Consider the following 14,650-nt stretch of genomic DNA (forward strand, 5'->3'; position numbering starts at 1 on the left):
CTTCTCCGCCTAGCTGTGGGGGCTAAAGAAGAATCACTAAATGTTTAGTGTAATACTCGGAGGGTGCCTCCGGGGAGTGGACGTAGGTCATGGTTTGACCGAACCACTATAAAAATCTTGGTGTGTTCTTTCCTTTATTTTTTCTGCACTTTATTTCCCCTTTTATTTTTATTGTGATTAATTGTGTGGATGAAATTGATTATCTATCTTTTTATTGTGAATGAAATTCGCTTCCACATAAAGTCATAAAAAGATATTTCTTTTCATTAAAGAAGTTTTTTAATCATCCAATTCATCCCCCTCTTGGCGCATCTAGCAACTTCAATTGGTATCAGAGTAATTTAAACATTGTCATTTTCACTGATTAACAACAGCTTGTATCGGCGATCATTTGACCAAATGTGGTCGCGATATCTTACAAAGGATGAAGCCCACAAGATCGTGACCGAGGTACATGCGGGGTTGTGTGGCACCCATCAATCGGACCCCAAAATGAAATTTAAAATTAAAAGGCTTGGGTACTATTGGCCATCAATGATTAAAGATTGTGTTGACATAGCATGAAAATGCCACCAATGCCAAGTATATAGGGTAGTTTTGCATCAACCACCAAATGTTTTGTATCTAACAATAGCTTCTTGGCCTTTCGAAAGTTGGGGAACTGATATTGTTGGGCCTATTGACCCTCCTTCCTCAAAGGGTCATAGCTTTATACTTGTTGCAACTGATTATTTTTCAAAGTGGGCTGAAGCTATACCACTAAGAGAAGTCAAAACTAGCCATGTACTACAATTTCTGAAGCGCCATATCGTATACAGATTCGGTGTTCTACGTCAAATCATATCTGATAATGGCCTCACTTTTAAAAGTACTAAGATTAATCAATTCGTTAACAAACATAGCATTGATTGGAGGTATAGTACGATATAATATCCTCGAGCTAATAGATTGGCTGAAGCATTCAACAAGATATTAGTTCAGTTGTTAAAGAAGACCTTAGATGAGAATAAAAGTCAATGGCATGAAAAGTTGGTTGAGGCGTTGTGGGCCTACCGGAACACATATAGAACTCCAATACAGGCCACTCCATTTGCTCTAGTCTATGGAGCAGAGGCGGTTCTTCCTTTTGAGGTACAACTCCCATCTCTTAGAATTGCAATAAATAATGAAGTTACAAGTGAAAAAATTCCCAATTGAGGTTGGAGGAACTTGATGGTTTAGATGAGAAGCATTTGTTTGCTCAACAGAACCTCAAGTTGTATCGAGCCCGCATGGCCCAAGCCCACGATAAATTGGTTCGTCCTAGGACTTTCAAGGTTGGCGACTTGGTCCTAGTTCTTCACATACCGGTTATAGCCCAACGTAAAATAGGTGGCAAGTTCAAACCTACTTGGGAAGGCCCCTTTGTGGTAGAGAAGCACTATCAAGGTGGATCTTACCAGTTGATTGATTGTAATGGTGAACGTCATATGTTTCCTATCAATGGATGTTACCTCAAGAAGTATTACAATTGATTGTATGCAAAATTCAATTTGAATGAATGAATGTTTCTTTCAAATAGAAATGTTCCTTTCATCTGGTTATGGACTGGGTCCGGATTATCAAAACCTCGGTTCAAAATTTCAAATCTCTCATCTTTTCCCAAAAGGACCTTCCCCATAAGGAAAGAAAATCCAATTTTCTTTAAAAGGAAAATCAAGTTCATCTTTCTCTAAGTGAAAGTTCATCTTTCTCTTTCTCCAAATGAAAGAAAGTTAATCTTTTCGTTCTCCAAAAGAAAAGTTTAAATTTATCTTTCTCCAAATGAAAGTCAAATGCAAATCTTAGTATCAAATGCTAAGTGTAGACATCCCCAAATATGAGTATTCTTATCAATGTCCAAGTTTAGGTAGAATTTAAACCTTCTAAGGTCTCTCCTAGCTCATTCCTTTAGATCTTGTTCTACTTAAATTGAACATCAATAGATCCACCTAAATATAGACTTTTAGTGGTTGCCAGAATACCCTTTAGTCTTCCCAAATGTTAAGATTTATCTAGCTAAAATAGATAATCTTACACAAAATACCTTCAAGTCCTAAGTAGTAGTCAAAATACTATTAGTCTTAGCTCTTTTGAGTTTTATCTTTCCTAAATAAGATAAACTCTACCTCTATTTGGTTGCCAAAATACCTCTTAGAACTTTCAATAGGTGCAAAATGCCTTTTGACCTTTAGGAAACAACAAATGTTCCTAACCCTTCTTAAGTGATAGTGAAAATATCTTTGAGAACCCTTTAGGTGGTAGCCAAAATGCCCCTAACTTTTAGGAGATAGAATATATCTCTAAGACCCTTTTAGAGACTCCAAACGCCTATAATATTCTTTCAACATAGTCAAAATATCCTTGAAAGTCTTGTAGGTGGTAGCTAAAATACCCCTAGCCGTATAGGTGATAGAAAACATCCCTAAGCTCTTTTAGAAGTTATCATGTTTCTTCTAACCAAATCAATTTTCTCTAAGGATACCAAATATCCTTAGAAGTCTCTTTTGGAAGTTGTCAAAATACTTCTAATTGATCTAATATCTTTCTAGAGATACCCAACATCTCTAGAAGCCTCTTAGAAGTTTTCAAGATACTTCTATTCCTATCAAATCATCTCTAAAGATATCAAATGTCTTTAGAAACCTCTTTAGAAGTTGTCAAAATGCTTCTAAATTCTCTTCCAAGAGTAATTTAAAACTCTTTCTTTAAGGTGATAGATAGAAATCTCTTTGTTGTTGTAGACCTTGCCTAAATCTAAGTTTAGGCTCTTGTAGGTCTCTCTTCCCCTTTCAAATCATACCTTAATTGATTTGGAAGATCTCGTTTGATCATTATTTGGTCAACGCCAACTTGTGTGGCGTACTTCTTTTTGTTCACCACACATATTGGAGGTCCTTTTGTTGACGCATATTTTTGTATCGACCCGACCCTGATCGAGCCCAACTAGGCTCAATCGACCCAATCGAATGTCGTCCAAATAAAATTGACCCGAATTAAGCCTCAATTTAATTAAATTAAATTCGATTTAATTTAATTAAAATCAAATCAAACCCAATCGAACCCCGTCGAGCATCGTCGAGCCCACTTCGACGTAATTCGATGCCAATTTGAGTTTAATTTCATGAAATTAACTTGATTGGATCCAAATCTATCCAATTTGAGTTCGATTCGAACTCAATTCCAGTCCAAATTAGCAAATTTGGGCTGAATTTGGATCTGAAATAAAAATTTGAGATCTAGGGTCGAGATCTCTCCTCAAGTCCCGGACCCAATTTAACTTCAATTGGGCAGAAAATCTACTCAAGTGGATTTGCTTTGTTTCACTCTTCACAGAGGCCTTATTAGAAGTTTTGTGGCGGCAAGCTTGCTGTGGGCATTCGTCCCTAAGATAACGAGCGAGAGAGAGAGGGGAGAGGCATTCGGTTCCCCAGATTTCTTTTGTTCGTCCGTCCCGACCCAGAGAGTGAGTGAGAGAGAGTGACATAGCGAATCCCGTGCTCAGGCCATCATTTGCGCCCCACCTCACGTGCAAAGCTTCTGTCCGACTCCATCTAAGACTTCAACCAAGCCTTCTAGGGGTCGGCCTCCTCCCGTTGGCCGCATCTCTCTAAGCCACCGGCCTCCAGGTTTGGTCCAAAGCCCCGATTCTGTCCAGATTTGGGCTGGTGTGGCACTTCTTGCGGAAGAGCATTTCTACCCTCTTTCTTCTTCGTTGCCGGCGACCTCGAGGCGGGTTGGAAGCTATTTAAAGCTTCCATAGCAAAGGAAGACTTCAAAACTTCTCAAACAAAAATTTTGAACCTTCAAATCACCTTGGACAGCGGCGGCGACGACCATAACATCTTAGACAGTGATCTTCCTCGCTTGGAACGGCTTGGAGCAACTTTGGAGCTTAGATTGGAGCTTGGACAGCGACCCGGATCTTGGATAGGAGCACTAGGACAAACCGAGAGAGGTATAACACTAAAACTTAGGCAAAACCTTAAGGCTCCCTAGCCAATGACATGTGATTGACGATCCAAAGCCTTAGGTCCCTAGAAACTTTGATTTTTGGTCCCCAAAAATCCCTTTGTTGGCTGTCCACTTCGCGAAACTATGGAAATTTGGTGATTTCCATTTGTTGGATCTCATGTGAGAGTCTGGAGAGGATTTCAATATGTATGGAGGTGTTGGATTGGTGTCTGACACCTTCCAAATTGTATGTTTTTGCATTCATGCATCTCTCCCATTACCTATGTTTGAATCATAGGTTAGGCCATTCTATTTGACATAGAAATCAAATGTTAGGGTGTTAACTTTTCTTTATAATGTCGCATGCTAGGTTAGGCTCCTTAGATTGACGCACAACAACAAAATTGACATATGTTTAGGGTATGTTGTGTATGCTAAAGCTCATTGCTTAATAAATTTGGTGAAAACTTATAGTGGAGTTATTTGAGCTTGCAAAAAGATCCTTGGTGCAAATTGTTGTGAGGTTTACTACAAGTCTCCAAAGACTTATGTTGTAAACCCCATTCATAACCAACCAAATCCATGACAAGCCTTTCATCAAGTTTAGTGTGTTTTTAATGGTGATTGTTTGTTCACATTTTGTTTGTTTACAAAATTTACAAATTTGTAAGCATGAAGATATTGGGAGTCTTTTTTATTTTATATCATGTATTTGATTAGATCTAGAATGTAAAACTTGTGAGGTTTGGATTAGAAGAAAATGTGGATTGAAGAAGGATGTACTTCCTCGGAGTTGAAGCTTGATGGTCCACTGAAGAGTTAAAGCTTGAAGACCCCTGCAAGTAGAGTCTATAAATTTAACTGGGTTGTATAATGACAGGCAACTCAGTTGCCAAACATACTTGTAATAATTGGGACACTATTTACACTTCTGTTTTGATTGATATACAAGCATGTGTTGATGTGTTTACTGGATGCACATTAGAAAAGCATGTCTGTTTCCTAGATTTCTTCTATTACTTTGTTTGGGTGTGGCCTAGACTTTTGGTGCAGTAGGCTCTTAGGATAAAATAAATTTTCTACCTCTTAACATGTAAACACTCTAAAAAATGAAATTAGGCTCCATGATTTTCTAATTAAAAAAAATTTGCATGGCTCTCTTTAAAAGAGCCAAGTTTTCCAAAACTTAAAACAATCATGCATAGCCAAAGTGTCTCATGTAGAAAAGCCGTCACTTAAGGACTAACATTATGCATACCCATCATAATTAGACATCTTGGCCTCAAAGCCAAGCTATAAGTCCTACCTTCTAAATAAAAAAACCCTCCACTCTACATCTACATTAAGATCGGATGGCATGGTTTTAAAATCGATTAGGTGGGTCTAGCTGGTAGTCCCATCCAAGCGGGAAAGTAAATCCATAGGTCGGGTGGGCTATGCCTCTTGTGAGGTGTAGTTTGTAAGCCCCTTTGCACTCATTAGATTTAGGTTTGAGACACTACCTATTGGTAGTCCTCACCTTAGTTTTAGGGTTCGAGGCATTGGTTCATTCCAAATAATCTTATAAGCCCTCACCTTTCTGGCAATCTCTCCAATATGTGTTGTTAGAATGTAAGCCTCAACTTTCTAATTAAAATATCAACTTAAACCAAAATTGGATTCTAAATTGTAAAGCCCAATATAAGATAGTTCGAGCACCTCTGAGTTTCCCTCATAATCAAGTGCTCCTACCTCACCTCATTTGACTCTCATTCCAAAATCTAATTCTAAGTTGATCTTTTCACCTCCTTGAAATTCCTAAAGGCCAAAACCCTTTAATTAATACTTTCATGGATTTTTAAAAAAATCAAACTGTAGCCAATGTCTAAAATGACTTCCAAATGAAGAAAACCACTAGTTTAATTAAAAGTTATCTCAAGCCAAAACTTGAGATGTAATTAACCATAGGTGCAAGCTCCTATGAGACGTCTGTACCCCAGAAATAAATAAACCCCATTCAACCAAACATTGAATGGGAGAATCTCTGTTTTAAATCACCTTATTATTGACTTCATAAGAAAATGGTATTTTTGCCCTCATGGGTAATATATCATCATTCTTATGTCGTGCTCAATCATAAAGTATGCAATCAGTTTGAGGATACAAAAATTCTTCAACAGTGACTTTGGGCGATCAAGTCATTAATAAGAGTACATGTTTTAAATATTTTGGATCTATTGTTCAGAGTGATGGTGAAATTGATGGGAATATTATCAGCAGAATTCAAGTTGGGTGGTTGAAGTGGAGGAATGCATCGAGCTTAAGGGAAAATTATATAAGATGGTCGTGAAACTTGCAATGCTTTATGGTGCCGAATGTTGGCCATTAAAAGAGAAGCATAATACTAAGTTAAGTGTTGCAGATATGAGGATGCTTAGGTGGATGAGTGGCTTGACCCTAAGAGATAGGATACAAAATGAGCATATACGTGAAAAGGTTGGAGTAGCTCTAGTGGAAGATAAGATTAGAGAGAGTCACCTTAGATGGTTTGGTCACATTAAACAGAGGTCTTCCGATGGCCCGGTTAGGAAAGTTGAGGTATTAGATTTGACTTATGTTAAGAATGGTAGAGATAAACCTAAAAAGACTTAGGTAGAAAATATTAGAAATGATCTTTCTTTATTAGATTTAAATGAGAATTTGACTTTTAACCGGACACAATGGCGAAAAAGGATTCATATAGCCGATGCCACGTAGTGGGACAAAGGCTTCATGTTGTTGTTGGATGATGCTGGGTGAAAATTTTTCTAGCACTTTCTTCGTCTTTTCCTTCTCTCAACTTTGAGGACAATGTTATTTTCGATGATGACGGTAGTGTTAAACATCAACACATTTTATTGGATCCTAAGATTGTACAATCACAATGTTAAGCATGATCTACAATAAGAAAGACCTACCTACAACTATAAAAATCTATCAAAGAAGAAGAATAAACAAAAAAATTTCACATGGACACTACAACCCACAAAGGACAACAATACATCTTTGGCCAAATAAATCTCAAATTTATACATATGGCATACCAACAATTCATCTTTTTATCTTATTTAAGTTTCCTTTAGATAGATTGATTCTTTATTGTAAAGTTAGTCTACCCAATTAGTATAAACACCCCTCATATTATAATGAAGGCCTGTGAAATTAAAAATTCTACTTATCCTCCTCTTACTCTTTTAGATTCTACACATACTCTAAAAATACCCTTCCTTCATGAATACCAAAAAGCTTATTGGAATATCTTTAACTTTTTCCAAATCTGCTCTTTCCATGGATCAAAAGATATTCGGTTATTCTTAATTTTTAAGCTTCCATTTACTGTTCCAGCATTAAATTGAGGATTGTGAAATTAGGATGAAATAAAGTTACCATTATCATGTTATTCTCATATGTTTTATCAGAATAACATATATATTGAATTAAGTGGCATTATCTTTTCTTTTATTGACAAACTAAAATAAACCATCATCATTTTGCAACAATTCCAGTTTTGACTTACAAAATCATAAAAATTGAATGTTTCAAAGCGCTTGGAGAGTGAAGAACTAACTTTTTACTGTATATACTCTCCTCCTTATATTTATAATCAATTTATTTGCTTTCTCAATCATGCTTTCCTCAAATGTCTCCAATTTGGTCACTTGATCCTTACCTTTTCTTTCCTTAAGAACCTCTGACATTGCCTGAGCCTTCTTAAGTATTGACTTCTGCCTTTCTGCCGCCTCACCTCCGCCATTGTCCATGTAAGTTGCAGGCAATTTCGTAGAATGTGGTACTGAACACATCAAAGCTGATAATCTCTCCTCCATTTTTACCAAACCCAATCTTTTCAACTCTTTAGATAACTTCTGATAAGTGATGTACTGTGGCACAATTCCCCTTCTAAGCATTTCCTCGAACTCTTTACAGGCCTCATCATACCTTCTTAAGCGACAGAGCAAATGCACGAGCATAGTGCTCATTGCCAGGTCCAACTCAAACCCATTCCTTTGCATCTCCTTGATCAGCTGCACTGCAAGATCCAACTCTTTCAACTCGCAAAGCATTTTGAAAAGTAGCTGATACGTAAGCCTTTCTGGAGCGTACCCAGATTCAAGCATCTTGTTATAAAGATTCATACCCTCCTCAACCATGCCGAATTTTGCAAAATATCTAAAGAAATAATTATATGTAGTCGATGTCGGCAGAATGCCTCTTCCGTTCATGGTCTTCAGAACATTGCTAGCTCCTTTAAGATCAAAATTCTTGCAGAACCCTTTAATTAATGAGTTATAAGTGGAGATATTTGGCGAAATGCCGAAAAGAGGGAACCTCTCAACAAATCCAAGAGCTTCCCGAAATCTTCCAGCCTCTGAAAGGGAATCAACAATAGGGTTGCAGGTAAGGAGATTAGGCTCGATACCTGAACGTCGCATCTCTTCAAGAAGATCCATAGCTTGATCTGGGCGGCGCAGGCGGCATAAACCATCGACAACAGTGCCGTAGCTGACAACAGTAAGAGATACCCCATCACGACGCATCTCATACCATAAACTCTCCGCCTTCTTTAGCTTTTGTTGGCGGAACCAGCCGTGGAGGAGGATATTGTGGCAGCGGACAGAGGGAATCCAATTGGGGTCTTCTGATTTCAACTGGGTAAGGAAGTCGGCGGCAGTTTTTGGATGGCCTTCCTTGCAGAGGGCGTCCAGGAGGAGCTCGAGAGGGTTGTCATCATCGTCAGGTGTGGTGGTGTAAAGGTGTGGGTGGTGACGGAGGAAGAGGAAGGTTCGGATGGCAGCGGAGGGCATTTGTGCTCGGGAGTAGCGGCGGAAGAGGGAGGTGAAGGTTGAGAGAGGGGAGGGAGGATGAGAGAGGAGGAGAGACCAAGCGAGGTCGAAGTAATGGGAGCGGATAAGAAGGACGATTATGGAAGGGAAATTTGGGAATTGAAGAAGGCCGGAGCTGATGAGAGTGGCATTAAGGTCGGAGAGTGGAGTAGCACGTATGAGTGAGGAGATGGCGGATGTAGTAGCAGTAACATCGTATTGTATATTTACTGAGAATGGTGGAGTGTGCGGCGGCTGAAAGGAGATTTGGAGTTGTGATTTTGACGGCGGTTGCGGCGGAGGCCAACGCATGAGTGGATTGCCGGGGGCAGAGACCCATGTGGTGGCAGGGTGGCCAGCTGTATCAGTAACGGGGGCGCTGGCGCTGGCGGTGCCGGTGCGTAAGAGGGAGGGCCGGGGTTTTCTTCCGAGGGATCTGAGGGTCGAGACCATAGATGAGCGGTTTGGAAACGAAAGGAACCGTTAGGTTTATTTTCTTTATTTTCATTTATTTATATTTTGGATTTAAAGTAAAATATACTATTTTTTTTGCTTATACGATGGCATTGGTGATGGTCATGATGATCATGAAGGTGATGATAATGTGATTGACAATAGTCACAACTAGAAGGCTTTGGTGGAAGGTGAGGGTAGTGGTATTTAGCTGTTAGTGTTGTAAATGAATCGAAACAAGCCGAGTTGAATATGTGAGTCTTCATGTTTGAGTTCATTTATTATGAATTTGTTCAAGTTTGGTTCATGTTTGATGCGATCTTTATTTTTTGTGTTCATGTTTGATTCGTTTAAATTAAAAAGTGTTCAAGTTTGGTTATATTTGATTCGTTTAGTGCTTATCGAGATTTAAATAAATAAGCCTTAACAAACTATAAACGAGCTGTACTTTTAACTTTTATTAACTTAGCAAACGAGTTTTATCGAGCCTCCTAATAATTAATTACATTGAGCATGTTCATGAACATATTAACAAATTTTTTAATACAATCAAACAAGCACATTTATGAACATATCTAACGAGTATTTTTGAGCTATCAAATGAGCAAGTTCATAAACATGTTTAACTAGTTTTTTCGAGCTACCAAATGAGCTCGTTCATGAACAAGCAATCTATCTTCATCTCATATTTGTTCATTATCATTTTACACAAACAATCTAGCAATCATGGACAAATGTGAAATGTCTGTTTTTCATGAACAAATTTAATCTATTGAAGTATAAAATAAAATGAAATTAAATTTATAATAAAAGCAATTGTCTATGTAAAATGAAAATAAGATTAATATATATGAATATATTTTCAAATGAAGCTTACCTATTGCCCATCTCTGCATTTGGTACAACAGCTTCAAGATTATCTTTTGCGTTCATAGGATGACTTCAATGGTTGTGTTAGCATATATCATAATATTTAATTAGTTTAAATTTTATTATTTAACAATAAATATATAGTTATAATAAATATGAAATATTTATATTATGCATATTTATCAATTTTACAATCAAATATTAATTGAGTTTTTACCGAGCTTATTCAGGAGTTTAGAATTGAACACGAATCGAGCTTTTATTAAGCTTCTTATTGAGCTTAATGTCAAGCTTGTTCACGAGCATCAAATGATGTTGTTCATGAAGATAAATGAGTTGAACACATTAGTGTTCAATCTTATTTATTTAAGGATCGAGTATTTAAAATATGTTCAAATTTGTTTGGTCGATTAATTGAACGATAACAAATAAGCTTTAATCGAATCGAGCAAAATGTAGCTCGTCGAACATTTGGTTCTCTTGCATCCCTATTAGTTGTGATCCCTAGCGATTGGTAGCAACCAATGGTTGCCTGTGGGGATTGCAAATACTGATAGTTGCAATGATGTTGAATGGTTGTGGATGGCGGTGGGCATTAGTTGGTGGCATACAAAGATAGTGTTTAAAAAAAAATATTAGAATGCCTTTTAGAAAAAGATAATTTATTTTTAATTATAAAAATATACTTATAAAAATTACATGAAACAAACATATTTAAACAAAAAGACAAAAATAAAAAAAATACAATATAAAACCAATCCCAAATGGGCTCTAAGTTATCGATCAACTTGACCTGTGTCCGCTCTCGAGAGTCCTCTATGGGCATTGCACTAAATACTTTAGCGACTCTCCTTTAACCCTCTCGATAAGGCAGATATGCCATCACAGAATCACTTCCACTAGGTGCGGATTATAATAATCTCTCTATTTTTTTATGATATCAAACATTGTTGTTTTAAATTGCAAGTTAATTTTAATAACTTCCCTAGCTCTCTCCCTTACTTTTTGATCTCTTTAAAAAATAGGGAGAAACCTACAATTATATTTTTTAAATTTATTATTATAATAATTATTATGAATGTTTTAGATAATAGGAAATACAAAGAAAAAATAAACTACACTAAAGAGTAAAAATAATACATCCAATAACATAAAAAGAGTTCTACGAACTAACATCAATACATACCAATGTTACAAAGGAAAATGTAGAAAATAAAAATAAACTATGAGGAATAAACTATTAAAAATATAACACTACTACTCGTAGGAGGGTCCCAGATCATGTGGTGGAAATGATGGCTAGAAGTAACAGTGGATGGAAGCAACACAATCACTAAACATCTAGTGCTTCTCCTCTTGTTGCTGTAGGGGTTGTTCCCACTGCTGAGTGGAATCCTCTATATAAGAATTGACCTTCAACTCAAGTCGAGAAAAGTTTTTTGTCCAGGCGTCCTATGGATAATTGTATTGTGGGCAATGGCAGGCTATGCTTGTGCTCCCCTTGCTAAAGATGATGTGAAAAGAATGATCGGTGAAGAACATAGGAAGGTAGTTAGGTTATGTTAAAAAGGTTAGGTTGTATTTATTTTTTTGGATTTTTCCAATGATGTATTCTAGAGCTAAGTTGCTTTCTTCGGGCTCTCAGATTCCTAATGGATGTGAGATTTTCTATATACTTAAAGATTATGTTGCAAGCATTGAATTATGTTCTTGTCATGCAGTAGTAGATGACCAAGGATAAAAGGAGAGTGATATTAATTTGGTCACCAACTTTAGGTTTGACATTATTCTTAAGGATGTGTTGAATAACACATGCATTAAAGATTAAAGAACTAACTAAGGGTTAGTGTTTTGGTGTACGAGAGTTCCTATTGATTGTGTTTACTTTGGTTCAATTATAATCTAACAACCTAAATTAAAATAGAGTGATGGATCGATATTTAATAGATGAAGGTATTCATATAGATCATCTAATGTGATGGTTACTTGTCGGTGGAAAACTCGAGATTGGAGAGTAGTACAACTAATGGTAGTGTGATGATTGGAAAAAAAAAATTCTAAAAGAAGCTTGATATGACATGGAAAGGTAAAATACATATTGAAACAAAGTGTGGATGTAGCAAATAATTCAAGTACCTTATAGGAAATGTTTGCTTGATTAAAGATTTTATAATCTATGATGGAGGATCTTCTACACATAAACATCTATATTCTCCTCATATTGAAACCTATCATCTACCATTCTATGGAGATCCACATGACCACACTTTCAAGACTTAAAAACTTAGCGAGGGAGTAGAATTAGAGAAGGGGAGGGGTTTGAAATTTGGAAATGTGAAGTAAATAGATTATTTCCCCTCTTTTTAATAGCTTTGATATATCATGCAGTATAATAGGTTGTTCATACAGTACAATCAAATTCATCCAATATGTTTCATTGTGAACATACAGTCAATGGTTAAATTATATAGTATAATCCGGGATCATCTAGTAAGATTAGTGTAAAAGTGATCATCCCGAGGAGTCGTTGGTATGATTGTTGACTAGAAGTTATCATATAATATGATAAGTAATTCGTATTATACAATCAACAATAACAAATAATAAAAAATAATTAATATGCTAATTATTTGTTCCAACGATCAAATCTTATATGGATCATATACTATGATGAGTGTATTGTAAAGTACAAAGTGAACAAAAAATTATGGTTTTGTGAGTGGTGATTAGGTAGAATTCACTAAGCAAAAGCATATGCACAAATAATCATAATTCATAATAAATAATTTTTATAAAAAAAAAACAAATAAAAGAAACAAAAATTAAAAAACAAATAAACACAAAAATAAACCTTACCTTACCTCTATCCTAATTTCTCTAAGCATGAATATTAATGACACATAGTAAAGTCATAAGTGTATTGAATGTATAATAATTGAAGGATTTGGTACACTTATCTACCAATTAATTTTTAGTTTCCACATGGTGTAAATCCATGTCACCCTTTGCTACATGATATGTAATGAAATGATGTCTAATATAAATGTGCTTTGTCCTGTAATATTAGATTAGATTTTTTGAAGTATATATTGCACTAATGTTATCGTACATGATAGTTATGGTGCCTACAAAAAGTCTAAGGTCAAGAATTTGTTACTTCAGCAATAACACTTGGGCAACATAGCTACCTATAGCTATATATTCTACTTTAGTAATGGATAGGGCTAAAGAATTTTGATTTATACTAGACCAAAAAAACTATGGAAACTTATGAATTGATAAGTATCATATGTACTTTTCCTATCTACTCTACTCCCTACAAAGTTTGAATCTAAATATCCTATAATGTCAAAGGTGCTGTTATTCTTATGATATCAGATGTTTAGATTTTGGTGCGTATCAAATATTTAAGGATTGTTTTGATGCTATTAATATAGGAATCTTTGGGATTAGCTTGAAATCTACCATATAAATAATCACTGAACATGATATCTTGTCTACAAGTAGTCAAATAAAGTAGTGATCCTATTGTTCCTCAGTACTTTTTCTGATCAAATAATTTTTTATTTATATTCTTATTTAGTTGGTTGGTTAATCATTAATGTATTTATGATTTTAGAACCTTCCATGTCAAAAATTTTTAATATCTCCTAAATGCATTTAGTCTAATTAAGAAAGGTACCATTTTATCTTTTCTTTATACTAAATTCTAGAAAATAGGTCAACTCTCCCATCATACTCATTTCAAATTCTTTACTCATTTTAGCTAAAAATATTTTACAATGTTTTTCTTTTGTAGATCCAACAAGCATATCATCAACATAAATCTTTACTATGAGTACATCATATCCAACCATCTTAAGAAATAATGTGGTGTCTACACTATTGTTAAGTCTCTTATACCATGCCTTATGTGATTGTTTTAACCCAAATAAGGCTATCTTATGCTTATAGGCGTGATTTGGGAATGAGGAATTTCAAAGCATGGGGGTTATTCTACCTTGACATCTTCTTTGATAATTGCATTTAAAAAGCACTCTTGGCTTCCATTTGGTATTTGAAGCCTCTAAAAAATGTAAGTGCTAAAATGACTCTAATGGCATCTAACTTAGCTACAAGGTCAAAAGTCACTTAAAATAAATACCCTCTATCCTAATCATCAACCCAGAGAAATTAAACTTATTTTTGAAAACCCATTTAGTGCCTTCTATACTTTGATCCTTGGATCTACTAAATACCTCCCATACATTATTCCTAATGAATTAATTCAATTCTTTTTTACATGAATAAGATTTAAAATTCATCATCCAAGACTTGATCTACACTAATTATTTTTAACATTCAATTTAAAGTAGTATAACTAACATTTTTCCTAAGATATTTCCCATTTCTAACTCTTACAGATGAATCTCCAAAGATAAGCTCTCGGTGGTGACTTGAAGAACATCTCTAGCACATCGTAAAGGGTCCTGATGTTCTTCTCTATTTCACAGGTTAATACTCTCTACTCCATG

The 14,650-nt window shown here is 35.7% G+C and overlaps 1 protein-coding gene across 1 annotated transcript; it reads right to left on the reverse strand.

Moving 5' to 3' along the window:
- Window positions 1-7,422: 7,422 nt before the first annotated feature.
- On the reverse strand, window positions 7,423-9,300 carry LOC110093774 (pentatricopeptide repeat-containing protein At5g11310, mitochondrial). The gene has a single exon (XM_020818758.2). It carries the CDS (start codon window positions 9,264-9,266, stop codon window positions 7,554-7,556), a length of 1,713 nt encoding a protein of 570 aa, XP_020674417.1. The 5' UTR covers window positions 9,267-9,300; the 3' UTR covers window positions 7,423-7,553.
- Window positions 9,301-14,650: the final 5,350 nt, after the last annotated feature.

This window comes from Dendrobium catenatum, unplaced genomic scaffold (genome assembly GCF_001605985.2).
Source record: "Dendrobium catenatum unplaced genomic scaffold, ASM160598v2 fragScaff_scaffold_906, whole genome shotgun sequence".
In the NCBI taxonomy this organism is placed as follows: Eukaryota; Viridiplantae; Streptophyta; class Magnoliopsida; order Asparagales; family Orchidaceae; genus Dendrobium; species Dendrobium catenatum.